This window comes from Xyrauchen texanus, chromosome 2, assembly GCF_025860055.1.
Source record: "Xyrauchen texanus isolate HMW12.3.18 chromosome 2, RBS_HiC_50CHRs, whole genome shotgun sequence".
Taxonomy (NCBI): domain Eukaryota; kingdom Metazoa; phylum Chordata; class Actinopteri; order Cypriniformes; family Catostomidae; genus Xyrauchen; species Xyrauchen texanus.
This window is the reverse complement of record NC_068277.1, coordinates 15,088,037-15,113,740: the sequence shown is the minus strand read 5'-3', so window position 1 is coordinate 15,113,740 and position 25,704 is coordinate 15,088,037. Positions and strand designations below refer to the sequence as shown.

At 41.0% G+C, this 25,704-nt stretch overlaps 1 protein-coding gene across 2 annotated transcripts in view; it reads right to left on the bottom strand.

Annotated features, from left to right (window-relative positions):
• furina (furin (paired basic amino acid cleaving enzyme) a) overlaps positions 1 to 25,704 on the bottom strand; it is a 134,646-nt gene that overhangs the window by 54,643 nt on the left and 54,299 nt on the right. For both annotated transcript variants that reach the window (XM_052150912.1, XM_052150906.1), the window contains exon 3: positions 18,342 to 18,440. In XM_052150912.1, coding sequence (XP_052006872.1) covers positions 18,342 to 18,440 — 99 coding nt within the window. The remainder of the gene's footprint in view (positions 1 to 18,341; positions 18,441 to 25,704) is intronic.

Genomic DNA, 25,704 nt, shown 5'->3' with positions numbered 1-25,704 from the left:
GACTACCTCGCCGGAGCCTCTCCCTCGAGCCTCGCTTTCACCCTCCCGCCCTCCGGGACGCGCAGTTGCCGCCGAGCGGCCGCACTGTTGCCATCTCGGATGACGAGGCGGAGGATAAGGGCTGCTGTTCCATCATGGCTTCGGACAGCGAGGAGTGGTCAGGCTCCCAAGCCTCCTCCTCGGCCCAGGAATCCAGCAGGACTCGAGTGGTCACCGCCCTCTGAGCAGGCTCCCAACAGACTCGACGGCTGCTTTCTTCAGAGCCGTCGCCGCGCAGCCCTTCCTGCCGGAACTCCACGCCGAGCTCTCTAAATCGTGGAACGCGCCTCTCTCGGCCAGGAACCGATCCCACGTCTCCACCTCTCTTGCTCTGGTGGACGGCGCCACCGAGAGGGGCTACTCTTCCATCCCCCCGGTCGAGGATTCGGTAGCAGCACACCTTTGCCCGCCCTCCGCGAGATGGCGGTCTAAGCCAGTGCTCCCGTCTAAGGCCTGCAGAACTACTTCCGCCTGTGTTGGCCGCGCCTATGCCGCCGCCGGCCAAGCCGCATCTGCTCTGCATTCCATGGCCGTTTTACAGATCCTCCAAGCGGACCTTCTCCGAGAATGGGATGAGAAAGGTAGGCACCCAGAGGCTGTTTCAGATCTAAGGAGCGCGACGGATCTCGCCCTTCACGCCACCAAAGCTGCAGCTCAAGCCCTAGGGAAGTGCATGGCCGCGCTGACTGTGACCGAGAGACACCTATGGCTAACACTAGCCAATATGGGAGAAGCTGAGCACTCCACGTTCCTCAACGCGCCGCTCTCTCCGTCCGGTCTCTTCGGTTCCGCGGTGAGTGGCATTGTTGACTGTTTTTCGGAAGTCCAGAAAGCCACCCAAGCCATGAATCTCTTCCTGCCTCGTCGCGCTAGCTCCTCTGCAGGCCGCCCACGTGACCAGCCTCCTGCACGAGCCTCTTCACAGCGCCCAGCTCAGCAAAGCCAGGCTTCTCAGCGTCGACAGGGCGGCCGCCCTAGAACGCGCTCAGACAGCCGCCGCAGACCGCCGCCCCCCTGCGGGCCTCGGCCTAAGATTGCGCTGAAACCTGAGCAACCGAAGTCCTCCTAGCTTTGTTAAGGAAACGACGGCTCAGTCCCGCCGCGGCCGGACCACCGTCAAAGCTTCGCCCCCTGTCAGTCCCCTTCTCTCAGGCTACTGCAGTGGTGGATTCAGCAGCCAACAAGCCGGTGATACTGCCCGCTTGCCTGCACTCAAATGCCGTTTTCACGGCGAACAAAATAAATTTTGTGAAAAGCAAACATGCCTTATGTGTAGAAAATGTGCCCACAATCCAGTGTTCACCCCTACACACAAGCATTACACTTCCCGTGTCCCTATCAGAGCCCACTCACATAAAGCAGGCACAGCCAGCTCGAGTGTTAGAGTCAATAAACGCGTGCGCGCCCCTTCTCTGCCCGCTCTGTCACACGGCCAGCAAACACCTCTCTGTATGTAAGTCCCACGCCCGTGACTATGCTCCCGCATCACTTCACAGATGTGACTCTTTCCCCATTCACCTCAATCGGGAAGTCACTCACAGAACAGCCTGTCCCTGCTGTCTGCGAGCAGTCATGCATAAGCACAGTAAGCGCGCTCACACATTCTGTTCAGCTCGCTGTGTGCGGCAATCAGGGCGACTTGGCCATTCACCCTCTAGCGTTACGCTTCAAATGGGTGTTAAGCACAATAAAACAGGGCTATTTGCTACAGTTCGATCGCCGCTCTCCCCGCTTCAGAGCGCGGCTCGAAACTACTGTGAACACGGAAGCAGCCTGCATGCTTCGTTCAGAAATAGCAAACCTTCTGTGCAAAAGGGCCATAGAGAGAGTGCCACCTTCTCTGAGCGAGTCGGGGTTTTACAGCCGTTATTTTCTTGTCCCCAAGAAAGACGGCGGCCTCAGACCAATATTAGATCTCAAGGTTTTGAACAAGGTGCTCGCAAAAAGGCCGTTCAAAATGCTTACAATCAGGAAACTCCTCGCGCATGTGCGCCAGGGGGACTGGTTTATTTCTCTCGATCTGAAAGATGCCTACTTTCAGATTCAGATAAATCCCGTCACAGGCCATTCTTGAGATTCGCCTTCGACGGCCAGGTTTATCAATACACCGTCCTTCCGTTCGGCCTGTCTTTAGCACCCCGTACTTTCACGAAGTGCATGGATGCGGCGCTCGCACCCCTGCGGAGTCAGGGCTTGCGAATTCTGAACTATTTGGACGATTGGCCAATTTTGGCACAGTCACATACGGAGCTTCTGTCTCACAGGACAGTTCTCCTCAGTCATCTGAACAGTTTGGGCCTTGCAGTCAATTGGACCAAGAGCTCACTACAGCCCAGTCAGGCAATTTCCTTCCTTGGAATAGAACTAGACTCCATGGCGATGACGGCTCGCTTATCTACACAGCACGCGCGCCGTGTTCAGCGACTAGCCGCGTCCTTTCAGATGAACAGCCTCACGCCTCTGAAAAAATTTCAGAGAATGTTAGGTTACATGGCTTCAGCCGCAGCAGTACTTCAGCTGGGCTTACTGTGCATGCGCCCGCTTCAGCATTGGCTAAACACCCGCGCGTCTCGCCGGGCTTGGGCCACGGGCCGCCAGCCGATCAGAGTGACTCAGACCTGTATCTCAGCTCTGCAGCCCTGGGCAGTGGCCGAATGGTATCAAAAGCTCCTTCACATAAATTGTCTGGAAATGATAGCGGTCGAGTACGCGCTCGTGCGCTTCCTCCCGGTCATTCAGGGTCACCACGTCCTGGTCCGTTCGGACAACAGATCTGTGGTATCCTATCTAAACCGTCAGGGCGGTGTCAGATCCAGAAACCTCTTCCATCTGACAAAACGCATACTGAGTTGGTCCCAGTGCCACCTGCGCTCGCTGAGGGCGACGCACGTGCCAGGCCACCTGATCGACGGCCCAGACAGACTGTCCAGAGACAATATTTCCCCAGGGGAATGGTCCCTGCACGCTCAAACAGTCCAGAAGTTATGGAGTATATTCGGCAGAGCAGAGATAGACCTCTTTGCGTCAGAAGAGAACTCTCACTGCCCAGTATTTTTCTCGAAAAGCGAGGACGCGCTGGCCCAGGACTGGCCCAACCAACCCACTTTACGCCTTCCCTCCCGTCTCGCTATTGCCACAGGTAATGCAGAGGATCAGGAAAACGCGTCACTCGGTGCTCCTCATAGCCCCGCGCTGGGAGAATCAGACATGGTTCCCGGAGCTTACGCGGCTGTCACTGACAGCCCCGTGGCCCATTCCAGTGAGAGCAGATCTCCTCTCTCAAGCTCGCGGCACGATCTGGCATCCCCACCCAGAGCGCTGGGGGCTGCACACGTGGGTGATCAATGACTACCCGTCGCTTTGCCAGAAGGGGTAATAAACACTATCATACACGCTAGAGCCCTTTCCACGAGAAGACTCTATGCGTCCAAATGGTCTGTGTTTTCAAAATGGTGCACCGACAGAGACCTGGACCCACGGACATGTGGGGTGTCGTCGCTGCTCGTGTTTTTACAAGAGCTGCTGGATAAGGGCAGATCCCCATCCACGCTCAAAGTGTACGTGGCGGCCATTGCGGCGTTCGCTGAACCCCTGCACGGCCAGTCACTGGGAAAAAACGAGCTGGTCATCCGCTTCCTCAGGGGAGCTAAAAGGATGAACTCCCCGCGCCCCCCATCGGTTCCTATCTGGGATCTTTCCGTAGTTCTCGAATCTATGAAAGCCCCCCCTTTCGAACCGCTTCAATCTGTGGATTTGAAATACCTTTCACTCAAAACCGTTTTTCTGACTGCCCTGTCATCAGTTAAACGTGTGGGAGACCTTCACGCGCTGTCTGTCAGCGTTGCATGTCTTGAGTTTGGACCAAGTGACTCCAAGGTCATTTTAAAGCCTAAACACGGCTATTAGGGTGCATCAAATTTGAATGGGAAATTTTAATTTCAAAATATCAATTTCGCTGGCATTGCATTTTGTTCCAATTAACATAAAAATGACTTTTGCAAAGTTTTGAGGAATTCCATTGAGATTTAGGGGTGCCACCTAACACAATAACTTTTGCGAAATTTTGAAAAATGTGCAATTTTTAGTCTAATTGCCAAAAGGATGACCTGGAAATGTTGAGTACAGTGAACTTTTATACAGTAACATGTTCTATAGGGTTATCAAAGTAAAAGTTGTTTGTTTGCCCTTTGGGCAACTTGGGCATTTCTCAGAATTCAACTTTCAAGATTTTCCATTAATTTGTCCTATAGACAAAATGAATGGAGGTCAATGGGACGTTCACGTGGCCTTACCCTGATTTTTGTGCAGCAGTGATGGATGTCGGACACACATATAAAGTTTAATGACTTTATTGTTAAACACAAGGGCGATACTGACACACTTAAAAGAACAAACCCTCTCTAGTGGCTAACTCACTGGCAACTAACAGGGCCTAATGGTAAGAGCTGACACTAACTAAACTTCAAACTTAATTGCTCAGTCTGTGCCAGATTCTGCTCCACTGAGCAACATCACCAGGGAGACAGAGAGAGGAAATTGAACCTGAACTCTGAACCTAGCCAGTGCGTCTCCCCCCAGATATGTCTCCCCACCCGCCACCCAAGAGTAACGGTCCTATTCAGGGATTAGCTTGCGTTTGCAGCGGCGAAGGTTAGGCTGTTGGTTGCGGTCATGTTCAACTGCCTGCAGCACATTCTGCAGGTGCTGCTCCTTCCTTGCCACTGCGACGAAGTCGGATGTGAGCTTGACGCCACGCTCAGCACAGTCATTGCCCACGTTCATTGCACGTATATTGACCTCACTTTTTTTGAACGCATCATCGGTTGCCCATTCCTTCACATCGAGAAACATAAATTCTGGATCAATGTGCAGCTGGTGCATCCCAAACCAGCAATCCTTATTGGCGAGGTCAGCCAAGCTGGTGGCTGGCAAGAGGGTGGGGAACTTTGGCTTGCCAAAGCCAGTGCCAAAGCGCTGCTCAGGGATGTGCATGGGGAGATCAGCGGGCTTGTGCTCCAAGATCGCTCTGGCAAGTGCACGCTTGTAATCATTGGGGACCTTGCTGCTGAAGAGAGCCAGGGGTAGCATCTCACCTGTCAGGTACCAGCGATGCCTCTCCAGCGCCTTGATCGCTGATGCTGCAATGCCCTCATCTACAGCCTTGTATGCCTGCAGGTTGTGGTAGAGTGTCAGGTCATTCCAGGCAGCATCTACAGCTTTCTCGCAGGTCAACCACCACTTTGCATAGATGTGTGTAATGAAAATGGCAAATGCCCGAATCTTCGGCACCTGCTGCTGTGTGGTGATTGTGCCCTGGGGAAGCAACGCAATGTGCTGCTCCATCAAAGCCAGCTTGAGTGTATAGAGCAGCTTGGCCATCCATCGTGCCTTATGGAGCGCTCCCAGTCGTTGGAAGGTCACTGCAGTCTGCTTTTCACCATCTGCATCCAGAAACACAAGACACAGCTGCACAAACTCATGATAGTCACCTCACTTGTGGTCAGTGACTTCTTTTGCACACCTGACAAGTTCAGCACATAAATTGCCCAGGAGTGGTTGCTCGTTGTTGCCAGGAATGTAGCAGGACCATTGGCTGCTGGATTCTTGTGGTAACAGGTTCCAGTTCTCTCTCAGACGTGTGAACAAGGTAACCTCTGGCGAGCGTGATGACTCCACCTTCAGGTCTGTGAAAACCTGGTTCAGGAGGACCTCACCAATGTGGTGCCGGCACCCAGACCATAGCAGTGGTCGGCCCAGTGAGAGCTGTATGGCAATGCAGGCTGCTGTGAGATGGCCGGTGTTTGACGCAGTGGTGTCAAATGCCATGTTGACAACCTGGTCAGCGCAGCACCAGTCCTGCAGCAACTTGCATGCCAACCGGACAATGATCACTCCACATGCTTCACTGGTCTGCTTCTTATACGCCGGGACACCAAGCAGTTTCAGCCTCTCTGCATCTCCAACCACTACTGTAAGACGCTCCTCCAACTGGCGCACATTGCTGAGCATCGGAGTTAACTTGCTGTCCCAGTGTAGGGTGCACAATGGAGGTGGTGTCCACTGCTTGTGCTGTTCCTCACTGATTGTCTCCAGCACTTGGCGTCTTGCTCAGTCAGCTGTTGCGTAAGATGCAAAGAGATGTGTACATTCACCGCCTGACTCTGCAACAAGGCCACGCGTGAAGGCAGCCTGTTGCATTGGTGACATCTTCAACCTTGTAGCCAGTGACACGACACTTGGTCGGCTAAGGATGTCATGTGGAATGAAGACGTTTGTTCCAGTCTTCTTATGCTTGTGGGATGTTCGCCCTCAGATGGTTGATAGACTGTGTTAGTATCCTCCTCTGACTCCCCATCACTCTCCGACTCCAAGCTGGACATTGCAGTCATCTCCTCCAGCTCCTTTTCACAGCGGGACTGCCTGGCTGCTGCGGCAGCTTGACGCTCCTCTCGCCACTTCACCTTGAGCTGCAGCTTTTGTCCAATACACCAAATGTGGCCACTCTGTCAGTCTTCATGCTGGCCAAGAAAGCTAGGTTTTCTGGGTTATCAATCAGCTTTTCAACATTTGGAGGCCACAGTGGAAATGTGGCATCAAGTCTGCACTCCATTGTCTCCAATTGTTTCACTGTAGTCTCACTGGAGCGCTTGGCCTGGGAGATTTTCCGCAGCTTGTTGTTAGCATTGACTAAGTCTACCACCTTGTGGCACGCGACGCTTGTCGCTCACCATTGGGATGTTGGCTTTCTTGTAAAATGGCCGCACCTGCTCCAGGACAACCTTGGCTGCCTCGAACTGCAACAATGCTCCATTTGCACCAGGTTTCATGGCAAGCATGCAGCGTAAGATCTGACGCACCAGTTGGCAGTTTGGCGCCGGTGATGATGCCATCCTCACTGGTGATGCTGGGGCCCAGACCAAAGACCAGGCTGCGACTGCTACTCTGGCAGGGACCAGTTGGTGAAGGCAGCATCTTAGGAGAGCTGGATCCTGGGGTGGGTTGTGTTGTGCAGTGCCTGCAAATGAAAAGGATACAAGCTCAAGGAAAGTGTTTAAAATCATATCTTACTATACTTAATATCACTCAATTATGATAAACCATTCTTGCATAAGCCTCAAATTTTAGCTGTACAAAGTCTAACTTCATCATAACTTACCGTTACATCACTACCAGAGTAGCTAGCTGTGCTTGCAAATATACATGTATTTAAAATGTTAATTTACTGTAACAACTACAATGCTACTCTCAATAAACATGAGACATCTATACTCTGAATATGACATTGTCCACTCTAGAATATTGTTGATGTTAAGCTTAATAGCTTAGCTAACATAGATAGCTAACTGTGGTTAGAAAACTGTTCCTAGGTAACGTTAGCTAGATGTAATGAGCACCAAATACCTATAAATATGACTTATGATAAATAAGTATACAAAGACACAATTCCAGATATTATAGTAATATGTAATAATACATACCTCAAACAGAAAGATCACCTCAGTTTTCTTGAGCTGTAGTATTGTTTACATCAGATCTCCATGGCGACCATGTGCACAGATGTGAAAAAACAGATGTGCGGTGGCACCCCTAAATCATCATGTACTGGAAAAATATTTTGCATGTGATGTTTCTACATATAATGGAACACTTTTAGCACCCAGCCATATCAAAATTCAAGAATTTCATTTTTTGATGCACCCTAACGGCTATGTCCCCAAGGTGATCGGTACTCCTTTCAGAGCACAAATCATTTCCCTATCGGCGCTGCCAGCATCCGATAGCGAACGCGACGCCAATCTCCTTTGACCAGTCAGAGCACTGAGATTGTATACTGCGCGCTCCGCCTCTTTCAGACGCTCTGGGCAGCTTTTCGCTTCGTTTGGAGGGCGCACCAAGGGTTTCGCCGCCTCGAAACAGACACTGTCTAGATGGATAGTGGACGCTATTGCTGCCACGTACGCGTCAAAGGACCTACCATGCCCGTTAGGCATTAGGGCTCACTCCACTAGAGGCATGGCCTCTTCGTGGGCATGGTCCAGCGGGATTTCCATTCACGACATATGTGTGACAGCGGGATGGGCTTCCCCCTCCACCTTTGTCAGATTTTACAATCTGGAAGTGTCTGCCCTGCAGGCGAAACTACTAGCGGTTTAATACGCTACAGCTCCCCTGGTGAGCTGCACTGATGGGACACATTCCACACAGACCGGCACCGGCGCTCTGTCTTTTCCTTCCCACTATGTGCTTATGTATTACACACACACACACTGGCCCACACTCTTGCCGGCCAAATATTATTTCCCCACTCACAAGGGCTCCCCCGGGTCCCCTCACCCCCGGGGCTCATGCAGTGGATGCTTGGCGCGCACGGCGTTGACAATGGGTTCCCGTAGCTTAAGCTAGCTTACGCAATACGAGAGAACCTCTCGTAAGAGAACGAATCGGTTACCTTACGTAACCTCGGTTCTCTCTAGAAGAGTGAACGAGTATTGCGTAGCCGGCCGTGCTCGCGCCACGAGCGATTTTCGCTTCATTCAATGAAAACCAGGGTTCCAGCCTACGAACTTACGCTTATATGCACTCTAGACACGCCCATTTTGGTGGGCTTTGATGCAGTGACGGCGCGGGCGCCTGTCATTGGACGCAAATTCACTCAAGTTCGTCTATAGGCTGCAGCAGTTGCCGCAGAGCAACCTATGAGCTCGCTAGCTAGCCCGCTCAAGGTATGCAGTTGCTGCACTTCGTTGACAATGGATACAAAATTAAGGATAATATTTTGGCTTCAATATCTCAGAAAAGATGAATCTTTTCCGTAGCGTAAGCTAGCTTACGCAATACTCGTTCCCTCTTCTAGAGAGAACCGAGGTTACATAAGGTAACCGATTCGTTATCGTGAACTAACAATAAACATCACTTTTATATATGAATTCATTTTGGTTCATGTCAATTCCAACATACAGTATATTAATACAGTTTCATACATTAAAATAAAAAGTTGTATATGTTAACATTAGTTCATGACCTTTTTATAGCAACTAACATTAACTAAGATTGATAAATGCAGTAAAATATTGTTTATTGTTAGTTTGTGATAGCTAATGTATTATCTAATGTTAATGAACCTTATTGTAAAGTGTTACCAAAAATTCTGTCATCATTACTCGATTTCATGTTGTTCCGAACCCATCTGACTGTCTATCTTGTGTGGAACTCAAAAGGAAACGTTAGGGAGAATGTTAGTTTCAGTCTCAATCCACTTTTATTTTATGGGAATATTGAATAGTGACTGTGACTAACATTCTGCCAAAAATCTAATTTTGTGTTCCTCAGAAGAGAGAAATTCATACAGGCTTGAGGATTAGTAATGATTTACTGTCTTGCTGCACTGTGTTTTTAATGGTGTAAATAATGACGATGGAGGCTTTTCTTTTTTTTTCTTTCTTACGTCCTTTCTTTTGCTTTTGTCCCCGGACAAGTAACTTTTTTACTATGACAAGTGAATGATCAATCAAGCACATGACAATGCTTAATGCCGAGCCCTGTATAGCCTGAAAGGAATATTCTGAATATACTGTCTCATATTTCATATTGCATTACAGTTTGGACTCAAACAACTGAATCCACAGTAAATCATATACTATCACTTTACAATCAGGCTTTAAAATCATGGACAATAAACCAAATCATGTGCATCATTGCAATATTTAAAAAAATCTTCATTTGAACAATTTTATAAATTTGTCCTACATAAAATTGGTATATAAATGTAGTGAAAATAAAGCCCCACAGGTATTCTGTAAATCGCTAAATAGACAGGATGGTAGTAGAACAACAAGGAGCACAGCCAATGGTAACTCTAGGGTTGAATGTCACAGAACATCTCAGGGGCAAAGGGCCTTTTCTGTGAAGGCTTTCCAACTCTGGAACATGCTACCATCTAAAATAAAACGAATAACAGACATAGAATCTTTCATTATATTGGTTAAGTGCTGATTTAAAAGAAACCAGAGCTATACTCATTTTTTATTCTCACTTAATTTTTAGGTCTAATCTTTTATACTATATGTCATTTATTTATTATGATTAGATTATATTGCTTGTTTGATGTAGTTTAATGAAAAAAATGATATCTAGGGACCTGAGATGCAAATTAGCATGTGCTATAATCTCTATGTACAATGCATATATTTTAGTTTTTGAGCTGAAGTCATGTTTTTGTACTGTCCCAATACAAATAAGCCAATAAATAAATAAAAGTATTAGCTACTTTTCAAGCTACTGTATTCTACATGCATTAGAGAATGCTATTCATTTTCTTATGTTTTAGCCAGTTTAGGATATAGCATGTAGCTTGTATATACTGAAAAAATTGTACGCATTCGGACTAGAAAGTAATTTAGTTCAAGTTCACATGTTCATTCGCTTGTACGTTGTAATATTACATATTTGTTGTGGATATTGTGATTAATCTCATGTATAAATAGGATGCATTTGAGTGAGGTGATTAGCTTAATTTCGCCAGTGTTCAGCTCAAGTGGAAATACTCAACATACCAGGTTATTGGATTAGATCATTAAATTCTTTCTAGATGTTTCTTCTTCTAAAGATTTTTCACCTTTTTTTGTGCACTGTTAATATCTGTCATTATACATTTTTCTTGTCATATTTTCATCGACAGTATCAAAATCATTAAATTGTAGTCATTATGCATCTTTTTTTTTTGTTTTGAGGGTTTTTTATTATATTGCTAGGTTGATATGGTTCAGGTGCTTCCTTCAAAGTAAGTCTATGGAATTTTTTTCTCAGTTTTTAATCATCTGACGCAAGAACTAAGAATGTAATCAAGAGAGAGAAAGAGAACAGAGGATTGTACTAACATGAAGTATATCTGCTTTCTCCAGATGAGTTCATAAACAATTAACTAATCATTTGTGTACTGACTACAGTTCAAAGTTTAGGTCATGTTTTCAGCAGTTCTTTATGTTTAACTTTGTAAACTAAATAAGTTGTTAATGGAATATGTGGTTTTGTTAATCTCTTAAATACTGTGTGTGTTCTTTTTTAACTACACAAATATGAATGGTCTCCACTTCAGTTGATGAGCTTTATCCAGACAATCTTAATTTGTTTTTCTGTTTATTTTATTTATTTAAAAACCTATCAAGTTCAATGAGATAAAAATAAAAGGGTATATTCCAAAACTTTTGATCTGAACCAACGAGACTTTAAAAAAGCATCTCTTTCTGATTAGGACTTACATTTTGCAATCAACATTTTTAGTCTATGTGGTCAGATCTTTTTGAACTCACACAAGATCAGGTCAACCTAAAAATCACTAGAGTTATCAGTGGAATTTAGACCAATGACAATGCACAAAAACTTCAACCATAGTGCTGTCCTCAAATCCGAGGCTGTCTGTTTGGCAATGATTGGGGAGAGACATATTTGTCTTGCTGATTAATTACCAAAAGTAATACAGTAATTATAAAAGTAGCACATATAAGCGTTTCTAAAGCCTAAAGATTGATCTCATCTGATTTGATGTTCATTTAGAGCAATTACTTTGTTTTCAATCATAAGTGGTTTGATTCCATGCTAGATAATGCATTTTTAAATGAATATCCTCATGATTCATACTGCTATGTCCAAGACTGATCTGACATTTGACTTAAGGGAAATATGTTTTTAAAGAGTATATGAATGCTGTCAAGAGGGCTTAGCAATGGGAAATTGATTTTTGGAGCTATGGAGATGGACTGAATGATACAGAACAGAGCGCATTGATAAAATCTCCATTATAAATTAGTCCAGATGACAGCAACCTGGAATATCTTAAACAATTTCTGGGTTCCTATTTGCAAAAAAAAAAAAAAAAAAAAAAAAAAGCCATCAAGACTAGTGTGCATTCCTATTTAGCTCATGGAGAGCAGCAAGAACTTTGGCAGCCAAATTCTAGACATCAACTTTAATTTCTTGACATTTAACTTGCTATGTGACATAACTGAGAATATTCTCTCAATTGCTGTCTTATGAATATATATATATATATATATATATATATATATATATATATATATATATATATATATATATATATATATATATATATTAATTTATCGAATGTATTACATGGTGTCCCGATTAATTAATCGTGATTAATCGCATACAACTATTTGCTGAGAAAGCCCCTCATGTAACAATAATTCACTATATAATGATAAAATAATTATCTTTAAATATTACATATATATATATATATATATATATATATATATATATATATATATATATATATATATATATATTTAAAATATTCAGATCATTAAAATTCATTACATTCTTGTGGCAGAAGAGTTAATTGATATGACAATACAAAAAGTGGCTTTAGAATACAATGTATTGTTTACTACCATATTATTGATCATAAGTCAATCATTGGCATACAGTTCACAGCAATCCAAATCAATCAGTTGGAGATTTATTATGAGGGCTTGTTTAAGGACCCCTCAATTTATACCTGCATCAGATATGCTTGTGAAGTGTCTCAGGTGCATTGCATGTTTGTGTTGTTCTGCCTACTGAAGTGTTGTTTTCTTCACTGTATAAAATGTGCATTGTTCATACAGCTGAAGTTTCACATACTGCCCTCTGGAGTAAACAGGTGGAACTACAAGCTTTTATTTCTCAGGAATCTTCCTTATTACGGTCCGGGGACATTGCGATTAATTGTATACATTTTTTTAACACGTTATTTAAATCGCACTGAATTAACGCGTTAAATCAGCCCTAATATATATACACACACACACACACACACACACACACACACACACACACATACAAAACACACACACAAAAGACTAAATAGTTACAATAGAGTTATAATTCAAAATATGCCAATATTAGTTAGTTATTGTTTAACATAAGACGTCTTTCAAAGTATCCTCAATTCCATGGGGTGAAGAGAGCAAAATAATTAACCAACAGGAAATGGAGCAGGGCAGTCAGCGGTAATGCCATTGGGACCTGCTGGGAGCAAGGCAAGATGACCAAACCCTGGCCAAAAGCAAAAACTAAACGCATCTGCATGTTTGACCATGTGTTCTCTCCACCTGATTACCAAACAGGACCTGAAGTCATTTTCAATGAGTTGATTATTTCAGGTGACATAAGTGAAAGTGTATTCTGATATTAATCAGAAAATAATATTCAGATATTAATCAGAATTTGGTCATATACTAATTATGTAGGTGTTATTCAAATGCATAAACCTGATTGCCATAACCAGATAAAACCAATATTTTGGTTTCTAAAAATCTGAATAAGTCCTGTATTAATTAAGACCTGGAGTATACCTGTATTTATCCAAATTTTGGATTCATGGTCAAATACCGTATTTTCTGGAAATAAAAGTAGCACCTGAATAAAAGTCTCACCTTGTCAAAATCAAATTGTTGAAAGACAAGGGTAAAGCTCTAGGTATACTTCTATTTTGATGTGAATGCTCAGCATCTATGTACTGTCGAACGCAAGCCTGTCAAATGCAAGCATGATACTAGTATGCTCCATATGAGTTTAGACCCATAAAGATGTCTTTATGGTCCTTTAGACTTAAGTTATATAAATGCAGGTATTGTTTAAACCTTTGTCTCCTGATGTTTAGATGTGATTCCATCATGTAGCACATCTCCGTGACAGCAACAGCTCAAATGCGAGTACACACACTATTTATTGCAAATAATTCCAGGCGCATTCTGCACGTTCAAAGACGCGCGGTTAGAAAAATCGGGCAATGGGCGTTCAGAGCTGGAACACTCTGCTGATGATGTGATTTGTGTCACGCATAACGTACAGTCGTGGCCAAAAGTATTGGCAGTGACACACATTTTGTGTTTTGCAAAGTTTGCTAATTCAGTACAATTTTTTCACATGTTTCTATGGTATACTGGAAAACAATGATAAGCATTTCATGAGTTTGAAAGGCTTTTGTTTTTGGCAAAAACATTCAATATATGCTAAGAGTCAATATTTCCAGTGTTGACCCTTGTTCTTCATAACCTCTGCAATTCGCTCTGGGATGCTGGATACCAGCTTCTGGGCCAAATCCTGACTGTTGGTGATCTATTCTTGCCTTATTAGTGCGCAGAGTTGATCACAATTTGTGGGCTTCTGCTTGTCCACTCGCCTTTTTAGGATTGACCACAGGTTCGCTTTGGGATTAAGATCCAGGGAGTTGCCTGACCAAGGATCCAAAATTTCAATGTAATGATCTCCGTGCCATTTCATTATCACTCTTTCCTTGTGACATCGTGCTCCTTCATGCTGAAAAATACATGGATCATCACCAAATTGTTCCTGGATCGTTGGGAGAAGTTGCTCTTGCAGGACGTTTTGATACCATTCTTTATTCATGGCAGTGTTTTTGGGCAGAATTGTGAGAGAGCCCACTCCCTTGGATGAAAAGCAACCCCACACATCGATGGTCTCAGGATGCTTTACTGTTGCCATGACACAGGACTCATGGTAGCGTTCACCTTTTCTTCTCCGGACTATCGATTTTCCAGATGTCCCAAACAGTCGGAAGGGGGCTTCATCAGAGAAAATAACTTTGCACCAGTCTTCTGCTGTCCAATCCTTGTACTTCCTGCAGAATTTCAGTCTGTCCTTGATGTTTTTCTTGGAGAGAAGTGGCTTCTTTGCTGCCCTTCTTGACACCAGGCTATTGCCCAAAAGTCTTCCCCTCCCTATGCGTGCAGATGCAGTCACACCAACCTGCTGCCAATATTGAGCAAGCTTTGCACTGGTGGTGACATGATTTCATAGCTGACTCCTCAGGAGAAGATGGTCCAGGCACTTGCTGGACACTCTGGGACATCCTGAAGCTTTCTTCACTGCAGTTGAGCCTCTCTCCTTGAGAGATTCTTGATGATCTGGTAAATGGTTCTTTCAGGCGCAATATTCTTTGCAGCAATTTCCTTGCATTTGAGGCCATTTTGATGCAAAGCGATGATGGCTGCACATCTTTCTTTAGAGGCAACCATTGCTAACAAGGACAATGATTGGAAGCACTTCTTCCCTCCTTTTATAGCAAACAGTCTGCTCTTATAATCCAATCAGAATGATAGAGTGATTTCACCTGACTAGTAATTGTTCACACTTTCCCAGGTGCTGCTGATATGATTACTGAAATTATGTTAGCTGGTCTTTTTGTGCCAGTGCCAAAAAACTGTGAAATTGTGTTTTTGTGATCAAGTTCATTTTTTTTTTTTGGCCAATGAAGCTTTCTGTAATTATTTAAAATGCATCTGATCACTCTGCATAACAATCTAGAAACAATGTGAATCAACACCACAACAACTGAAACTAATACTGGCATTATATTCATGCTGTTTAGCCAGAGGGAAACTGATCTATCAGACCACAAGGTGCCAACCAAAATACAAACGTAATATGAAAAACGACATGTTAAAGTAAAAAAAGGTCACACGTTTATGGTGTTTTTATGATCAGTACTCAAAATGGCATTCAGGTGCTCATACCAGTGTTTCCTGCTCCGCTAATCAGCAGCGGTGCCCGGCCACTATTGAATCTCCAGCGCCATGTCAAAAGAAGATACCAAGTTGTGAGCTTGCGGTTTGAATTGAATTAGATAAAATTAGTGTGTGGACAAAATAACACAAAAACAACACTTCTTTCTATTGCATTGTGTAGGGCTGAATAGTCCAGCGAAATAAAATAGAAATCAAGTTATTACCTTATGTGACTATTAAACTGCAAAGGGCTGAGATGTGATTTAATCAAACAGTCTATTCGTGATGCTCATGTTGAGCTCTGTTTTGAACACATGTGAGGCGGTTCTGTGCCGCTCCATGAATTGCATCTCGTCCACAGAATAACAGATGTGTTGCGTTGGCTTTGGTTTGGTAATGTGTGCTGATATATTTACAGCACTCCAAATTCACTATCATTGTTCACTACAAGTTCTTATATAAATCTTAAACAACCCTATGACACCAGGTTTTTGTAGACAGAAAGGGAGATCATCAAGGGTTTAACCAGATTCCATAGCAATGCCGTGTTTATAAAATTGTTAGAGACATTAATTGGGTATAATAATAATATTAATATAGTTATTATTAGTTATTATAATACAATTGTAGGCTTAAATGGTAAATGTCTGCACTTATATAGCACCTTTTTCATGGCAGAGCTGCCATGCTAGGTGCTAGCCTGCCATTGGGAGCAACTTGGGGTTCAGTGTCTTGCCCAAGGACACTTCGGCATGTGGAGTCGTGTGGACTGGTATTCGAACCATCAACCCTGCGATTAGTGGCTGACCCGCTCTACCAACTGAGCCACAGCCGCTTAACACATCTACTTTCTTAATGTATGTAGTGTGAATGTACCTTTAGAGTTTTGTGTCCCACAATAGAGATTCTCAATAGAGCTCTCACAATTACTCAAGTTCCCAATCTATAGCTGATGATGTCCACTAGAATCACCTGATGCAGATCTCAAAGACTGATCATGTCTTTTCATAACGCTTCATTGATGACCCTGTACACTGCATGAATTTTAGAGGACAAGTAGCATTGCTGCACATCAAGGACTAATCGCTGACTGTTAGTGAACAGAAGCAACTCTGCGCAAATTAACAGGTTCGCTCTCATTATACAGACAAATGAGCCAAACCCAGCTCAGTGCTCAGGCTCTCTGTCATTGTGTTGGGACCCAGGTGGGCTCATTATTCACACACCTCATCACTTCTGCACACCAGACAATGGAGTGCTTTTCCATCTCCAGGGAAGTCGGCCTTGCTCCTGGAGGCTATTCGTGCTGATGAAGCGTTGCGCTTCAGTCATGTTACAAGAACCCCTCTAGAAGGTGAGTAATGGGCCATAAGGGTCCAGTCTGTGATTTCCATTAAGGGAAACCTTCTAGCCCTTAGCAGTTTTCTGGCATAAAATTGCAGGGTTTGTATTATGCACCACCTCAGAATTCACCAAATGGATCAGAGCAGCCGGCAAGCGACAAATGCCAAGGCTGTTCTTAAGAAATGCAGATGTTCAGAACACAGCGACTTTAAATGCTCACATTTAAAAAATTGACAACAGAAGCTAAAAGGAATTTATTTGTTGTTCTTGAGAGAAATATGCAATTAAGAAGGTTTTGGAATACACAGCGAAACTAAGGACTTTTTATATACATTTCATAAAAACTACACCGTACAAAAGATGCGAACAGAAAAAACATTCACAATCACATTCAAAGGAAAACAATCAGACATCAGAACATGAACCTCATAGAAACCACTGGGGAGAAAATAAAAAGAGGGATAGAATCTCTAAGAAAGCAGAAAAGTCCTGCCCTCAAACCTTTACAAGAAAACTAAACAGAGGGTGTTGCAAAATGTCAGGTGTAGTAATAACAAAGATAAATGACTCAAAATTGCACAGGACCTGGTGCTTCCTTACATTCTCATCAGTGAAATGTTTTAGTCCCAAAAGAAAGGCAACAAGCTCTTTGAGGAGACAGACGAACTTAAAAACATTGAGGGCACTAATGAAAGGACACTACATGAATGTGGCCAATTAAAAAAATATATGTCAGGAGTACAATGCAAAGAAATATATAATCCCCCAAAAAGTAAATGCAAAAAAATATATTCTTCATCCTTTAATTTATTATTTAGCATCCTAAAAAGGTTGTAATAAAAATGCTAAAATACTTTCAACAATCCCTGCATTACTAGCATAGCCAACTGTAAATAAGCAATTTGTTGGCTGATTCCCAAAATTGTAACAACTGTGGCACAGAAAAAAAAACATCTGTTTGAGCATCCTGACCTGCCTGGCACAGCAACATGGCTCAACCAATGGTGAGTTTGGGGCAAGATTATCTATTTGATGAAGTTTTTGAGACTTATTTGTGCAATCCTTATTGGTGTCACTAGTAGTGCAAACATTTCACACTTCAACCTTTTACAGTAAACAAAATACATTTACCTGAGAAGCAAAACTGCATAAGACTTAAATACTTGTTTTGAGAACATGAAAAAGATATATATATATTATTTTCCACTTTTACACACGTATCCTTCTCAGATGTATCATTATTTAAAGTTTTCTAAACATTTTTCAGTGTAGAATTATTTACGATCCTTCAGATATTCTCAGATCTCATGGCCTCAGCATTATGTTCTTATACCTCTTGTGTAGACAATGAATATTTAACGTAACCTGTGTGAAAAAGGAATGGTCTGTTCTGTAATGAGTCTGGATCCTCCTACATTTCACACATACCTGGGGTTCTGTGTGCAGAAGATCATTTGTTTCTCTGTGCTCTGATAAAGACCTCTTCATCACCGCATGGTGCCGGAAATTATAGTAATCTCCAAATATCTGGAAAAAGCAAAACGTTTTAGTTAGTCACCACATTCTACAGTTCTTTCAGAGATTTGTTCAATCTTCGTACAGACAAAATGTATAAAAATATTATAATTAAATTTGTCATATAAAATTTAAATTTTATTGTATGTTATATAAAGGTGATTTTTTTTTCCCTAACTAGCAAAAACGTTATTTTAAATAAAAATGTATAAAACATTATAGCCAAAAAACAAAAAAAAAACAGTATACTCACAATTTTAAAATGTAAGGATTAAAACTAAAAATCTAGCTAAAAATAATCAAGCCGTGTTTACACACCGTTTTTCATTAAATATTACAAAATATTTCAGTTATACGCACCCATACAACAATACATGGCTATAAACAAATGTAATTACCAACATATTTTTAATTTAGTTAAGACTTAAATGAACAATAAGAGATGGTGCAAAAAAGGGTTACATTTTAATCATTGAATTGTTGGGTTTTGAATTCATTCATTGAAATGGACACACATTCAAAGAAACTAATCAGACTTAACAAATCTGACATTTTTGCTACTAAAGTTTAAATCAGAGACAGTATTAAAACATCTGTCTTAACGCTCTCATAGTGGCTGAAGTCTGTTCTCTAACATTAAGACTCAAATCAGAGAATATAAGCACCTGTGATGACTGAAGGGTTGTTTATATCACAAAAATTGGCAACGATTAAAATGCCACTCCTTTATAGTTCAGCTGCCGACCCAGCCGTGACCTTAATGATCCAGTTGGATGACACAGTCGTTTTGACAGAGAGACAGAAAGCAAGACGCATAAATAAACACAGCTGTGCGTGTCCAACACCCTTAAGTGCAAGTAACACTGATCAAGTCAATCTCCTGTTAGCTGACTGCACAACCGCTCATGACAAGTTCATCCAGAGGCTCAGACATCAAACTCGCAATGGAGCGGATCAATTTGTCTGTCTTTTTGATGAAGGTGAAAAACGTCAAGAGTGAGCGCAAGTTTATGCTCTGTCAAGCTTTTGATTCACACTATAGACTATGATGAATCTACAAGCAATTCAAACGCTGTACTGCAAGATTTAGCAATCATTTAGCAGTTCTTTATTTTAAGACTGGAAACATACTTTACGAAAGAACACTACACGCAAGTACTAGTACCGCAAATATAGTATGCATTAGCCAAGTAAATGTGTTGTGTCCAGCTGTACATATTTTTATCCAAAGCAACTTATAATTAGCAACTAATTTTACAAAAAAATTAAAAATAATCATAATTATCCTAGGGTGACTGTAACATGAGAAGTGCTGCAAAACAAAGCTCCAGAATTGCTCAGAAAAATACAAAACTACAAGCTAGCACAGAGATTTAAGTGAAACACCAAGGAACAACAAAGAGAATAGTAGTTTATTATTATTATTATTAATAATAATAATGCGATTTCTTCTGCTACTGTACCAGTAACACACCTCCGAACTCAAGGGGGCGATAGTGTCTTTAAACTACATGTTATTATTCATGACAGCAGTTGACCTGACTGACCATATAAAAATTACAATATATGCTAATGGATGCTATAGTGCCCCTTAGGAATGCAATGCATAAATAATGGTGTATGAAATAAAGCTTGCATAATCAGAAGTGTTTGGAAATGTTTTGGAAGCTGACATAAGAGATGCTCGCCAAAACAGCACCAACCTGCATCTCCGATAGCATTCTGAGATGCTATTCTTCTCACCAAAATTGCACAGAGTGGTTATCCGAGTTACTGTAGACTTTGTCAGTTCGAAACAGTCTGGCCTTTCTCTGTTGACCTCTGATGAACAAAGCATTTCAATCTGCAGAACTGCCACTCACTGGACCTTTTTTTTTGGCACAATTGAGAGTACATTTTAGAGACTGTTGTGTGTGAAAATCTCAGGAATTCAGCAGTTACAGAAACACTCAAACCAGCCCATCTCACACTAACAGTCTTGCCATGGTCCAAATAATTTTTTTTCCACATTCTGATGGTTGATGTGAACATTAACTGAAGCTCCTGACCCATATCTGCATGATTGTATGCACTGTACTGCTGCCACATGATTGGCTGATTAGATAATTGCATGGATGTTTGTTGGTGCCAGGCGGGCTGGTTTGAGTATTTCTGTAACTGCTGATCTCCTGGGATTTTCACACACAACAGTCTCTACAATTTATTGAGATTGGTGCCAAAAACAAAAACATCCAGTGAGCGGCAGTTCTGTGAATGCCTTGTTGATGAGAGAGGTCAACAGAGAATGGCCAGACTGGTTCGAACTGAAAACGTCTATGATAACTCAGATAATCACTCTGTACAATTGTGGTGAGAAGTATATCATCTCACGCTTTTCTCAACGCTTTTCTGAGATGCAGGTTGGCGCTGTTTTGGCAGCACGAGGGGGACCTACACAATATTAGGCAGGTGGTTTTAATGTTGTGGCTGATCGGTGTATATATATATATTACTTTAGGCAAAAATAGATTCTTAATAAATATGATCATATCACTACTATAGCTCTATTAAATTAATTTATAATAAGCTACATTAGAAGAGTTATATAATACAATTTTGTTACAACCTTGGAAGTATATAAATGTTTATATTTTGTATTTATAGATTTTAAATGTGTTTAGGGTGCTGTTTTTTATTACTAAAATGCCATAGTTTTTTTTTATAAAATCATGGTAGTGAAAACCAATGCTTCCATGTGGTTACCAAGGTCTTGTTACAAAACCACTGTTAAAACTATAAAAAAAAAACGATGTTATATTTTCATAAGGGCAAATGCAAATAGAATCAAGGGGCTGTAAAGCCTAGACCTTTGTGAATTTTGGACAAAGCTATCTTTTCTTCTGTGTAAAATCTGTTCTCTTCGATGCTCTCGGATTATACACTCATTTTATTTTATTATTTACACATTTCAATTTCATAACAAAACTCTAAATTGAATTGAGTAATCTTTAACAAAATAAAATGGTAAAAAACTAAATATTTAACATTTTACTAATTTAATTTATTTAAAAATTACACAATTCAATTTGATGGAACTTTGTTATGAAATTGAAATACTTATAACCTAAAAATAGTAATAATACTTTTTTTGGAGTATAATAAAAATTAAATGGCTTTGTTGCATCAGAAAATCCAATAGATGACTGAACTGAAATCAGTAAGAACCTGATGAAAGGAGTGTCAACTCAAGTTGCACTGTCAGAATAATTTAGCCATATAGTTAACTTTTTACAGATGTTATAGATAACCTTACTGTTGTTAATTTACATCTGCATCCCAACTCAATATCAATCCCTTACTGTCTAATGAGCATTTCAGTGGGACAAAATATGCAATAGTATTGGTAATTTCACTTATATTTTGTAATATATATATATTACGGCTGTCGATTTAATGTGTTAATTCAGTGCGATTCATTTTATAAAAAATAACGTGTTAAAAAAAAATTACGCAATTAATCGCAATGCCCCCGGACCGTAATAATGACGTTTCCTGAGAAATGCATGCTTATAGTATCACCTGTTTACTCCAGAGGGCAGTAAGTGAAACTTCAGCTGTATGAGCAATGCGCAGATTATACAGTGAAAACAACACTTCAGTAGGCTGAACAACACAAACATGCGTTACATTCTTTGCGTTCAAAACACTTGGAGCGCAAATCTGAACTAACAGATCTCAAGATGGGTTCTAAGTATTAAACTATATTTAACTTGACACGGTGACTTAAAACATTTATGTTTATGACGCGATGCACCCGAGACGCTACACAAGCATGTCTGATGCAGGTGTAAATTGATGGGTCCTTAAATAAGCCCTCATAATAAATCTCCAACTGATTGACAAATTCACTTGTGAAATGGATTGCTGTGAACTTTGTGCTAATGATTGACTTATGATCAATATATATATATATACACACACACACACACATTTTTAATATTTTAAGATAACTATGTATAATTATTTCATCATTATATATTGAATTGTTGTTATATGAGGGCTTTCTCAGCATATATTTTTATATGCGATTAAATGCAATTAATTAATAGGGACACCGTGTAGTTAATTCGATTAAATTGTTTTTGCGATTAACAGCCCTAATATATATATATATATATATATATAAATAATAAAATATAAATTGTATTATTAGTTTCTTGAAAATGTACCCTATCTGTGGAAAGTGCCTTGTTTTGGAACATAATGGTACATGAAATCAAGCTTGCATAGTCGGTCAGAAGCATTTGCGTTTAAGCACTTGGGTATGTTTTGGGAATTGACGGACTAAGGCAGGCATACAACTCACTCATACACAGGGTTTAAAGATTCCCTGGGCTACTACAGGAAATAATAGCTTGGATAAATCTGAAGACGAAAAACAAAAGCAAAGGCTAACCAGAAACAGAAATATAGGTCAGTGTAATGTTTAACTACATTGATAGACACAGTTTCTCAACAGATGCATTGCTCATTACAAGATGGTCAGTCTTTGTCCAAAGGGCGGTAACATGTAACAGGAATTCGTCAGGATGGATTTGAGGACAAGAGCTCAACATTTCTACTTCCATCACATCCCCAGGGGATTAGAGCATGTTGACACAAATATCTCCACCCAAAAAAAAACAGAGACCAGATAAGTCCTTAAGATCTGACAGACAACTAGGTAATAAAACCATAAGCCTGTAATCAACCACCGCAATGATCAACAAAAAACAGAGTGAGTGAGTGAGTGAGTGTGGGAGGACAAAAAAGATTGAGACAGAAATGGACAGAGGAAAATCATTTATTGAACATTAGCAAGAAAACGGCACATGGTGATTAATGAGAAAATAATAATGGCAGAAAATGATATAGAATCAAATCGCAATAGAAGACAACAAATGGGAGAATGTAGCAGAAACAGGAAAAGTGTGCAGGTTAAAACGTTCTAGAAGCACTCAGAGTTTTGTTCCTTACAAAGAGGGAATAGAGTGAGGATGGGTCTGTGGGTGCATTGTATGGTAAAGCTAAGATAAGAGAGCTAAAGATGGTCTTTCTCAGACAGGCCTAAATGTACAGGCTCCAGGGTGCAGGATAGCGCAGATGGAGGTACACTAGCCTTGTCATATCAGACCACCCATCAGAAATCTTAACTGCCCGGAAACATCTGAGAGGAAAGGCATGTGAAGGAGAAGGCAGAAAAAAAGAAAAACATACATCTATGGTAAAACTTACAATCCACATCTGAAAACAATATAGGGGAAATGCCTTCTGTAAATGTACTCCTTGTGTCTGGAAGAAACCTATAGACTTTATTCCAGCAGTTTCTCTTTTTGTAAATGTCACTCGACTAGACACACTAGAATCTATCTTTTGTGTATTCAAGTTTGTGCCACAAGTAGGGGTTGCAAAGACAAGTCAACTAATAATATAACCAATCAATTACTGCTTTGATCATGAATATAAATGACTCCTACCCTGCAATCCTATATTTCGGAAACTTGCCAGTGGGTGTTGAGGCCGATGGCTCTGCACTGAAATTGGCTCAAATATACTTTAAAAAGATGACACAGATGCTACATTAAACTGCAATATATACAAAGTGACCTTCAAATATAACAGGAATACTAGTGCTATGCATAATAATTTTAAAATGCACCCGCTAGCGCTAGTTAGTGATTTTCAACATGATCATCTGACCTGGGCATCGGACCTGCTTGCTGTTCGCTCCTTCAAGAATGTGATTCTGCAACCATAACAAAAACTATTCAAGTTGGAGCATACTAGATCCATCTGAAATCATCTGGACAAGCGGTTGCAAGAAGAGGGGGACCAGCTACAGGTAGTCCAGGGTACACTCTAATATGTTCAGACACATATGTTAACTTTAAGTTATGTTACAGCTCAACGTATGCCTACCTACTGATGCACTTTTCTAATAAAAAGGTGCTTACAAGGAGATAGCATAATGGTTAATGTATATTCCATCAAATCCATTCACATTCAAAACAACACTCAGACCGTCGGTCATCATTTTCCATTCAGATGTCAAACTACATACTCGCATTTCCAACCCAAACAGGTAGGACAGCCTAGCTGGCCCTCTAATGGCTGATGACATATAGCTCTGTTGCTATTTTTTAATTAAATATAAAAACCCAAAGCTAAAACCCATTACATTGTAGTGAACGACAATCTTTCAATTTTATTCTTTAATATTCAATGCAGTGTTTCCCCCTATATGCGATCAGCAGTGGCACCAATCTATAATGGTTAATTAATATTATTGATGTAAAGCTTGATAGCCCCAGTCAGCTGAGTGCTTGCTAAACTGCGCACAGTAGTGATGTTTTGTTCGTGAATGAATCAGTCTTTTTGAATGAATCATTCACGTTCACCTCCATACACACTCATATTTCTCGTTCACTGACGTCTCTCCCTTTCAAAGCTAATGAGCTCTAGTTTGAATCACAAGACTGTTTTGGTGGATTTCTATGTCTATAAAGACTGACTATAGTGCAAGCCTATAGGCATTATAGAGCAGGCTGTAAATAACTACACCCCTTCATTGAATGAGTGAGGATAAGGATCTGTTGACCAACTGAAAGAGAGGAGGAGGTATGTTGTTTGTTTACTTCAGAAAAGGTGGCTTGATGAATTATGAATAAAAGTGACTGATGACATTACAAAGAAATCAGGACATAATTGAATCACTTATAATAATTTTTAGGCTAATATTGTTGTCTTTTTGTATAGTCATGCACAGCAATTCACAAAATGATAGCCAAGCTCTGTTGCCATTTGTGGGGAAATGCTTATGATGATTTAACGCTTCGGTTGTGAAAGACTCTGTGACTTATCAATGGTTTAATGACTGAAAACACATAGAAGACATTTATTTGTTGCCACATTCTGGTTAAGGTGTGATTCACAAAAATAGTCAAACTAATTAATTAACAAATCTGAATGACAGACTGCGACATTAATAAATGTGACGTGTACTGTATTAATAGGTTTTTGTGGTGTTTGTCTTTAAACTATAGAAGTTGTGAAATTATTACAAATAATTTTTGTTAATAAATGGAAAACAAAAAAGGAATGATTAGAACAAATTTATTTTTGTAAGTTTATAAATATTAATTATAGAAAATTAAAGTATCCTGAATGAATATTAGCTGAAAAAACACAGTTTAAAAACAAAACATCATCTACACAACAGAGTGGAATTTAATATATGGGCATATATTATAGTGGAATT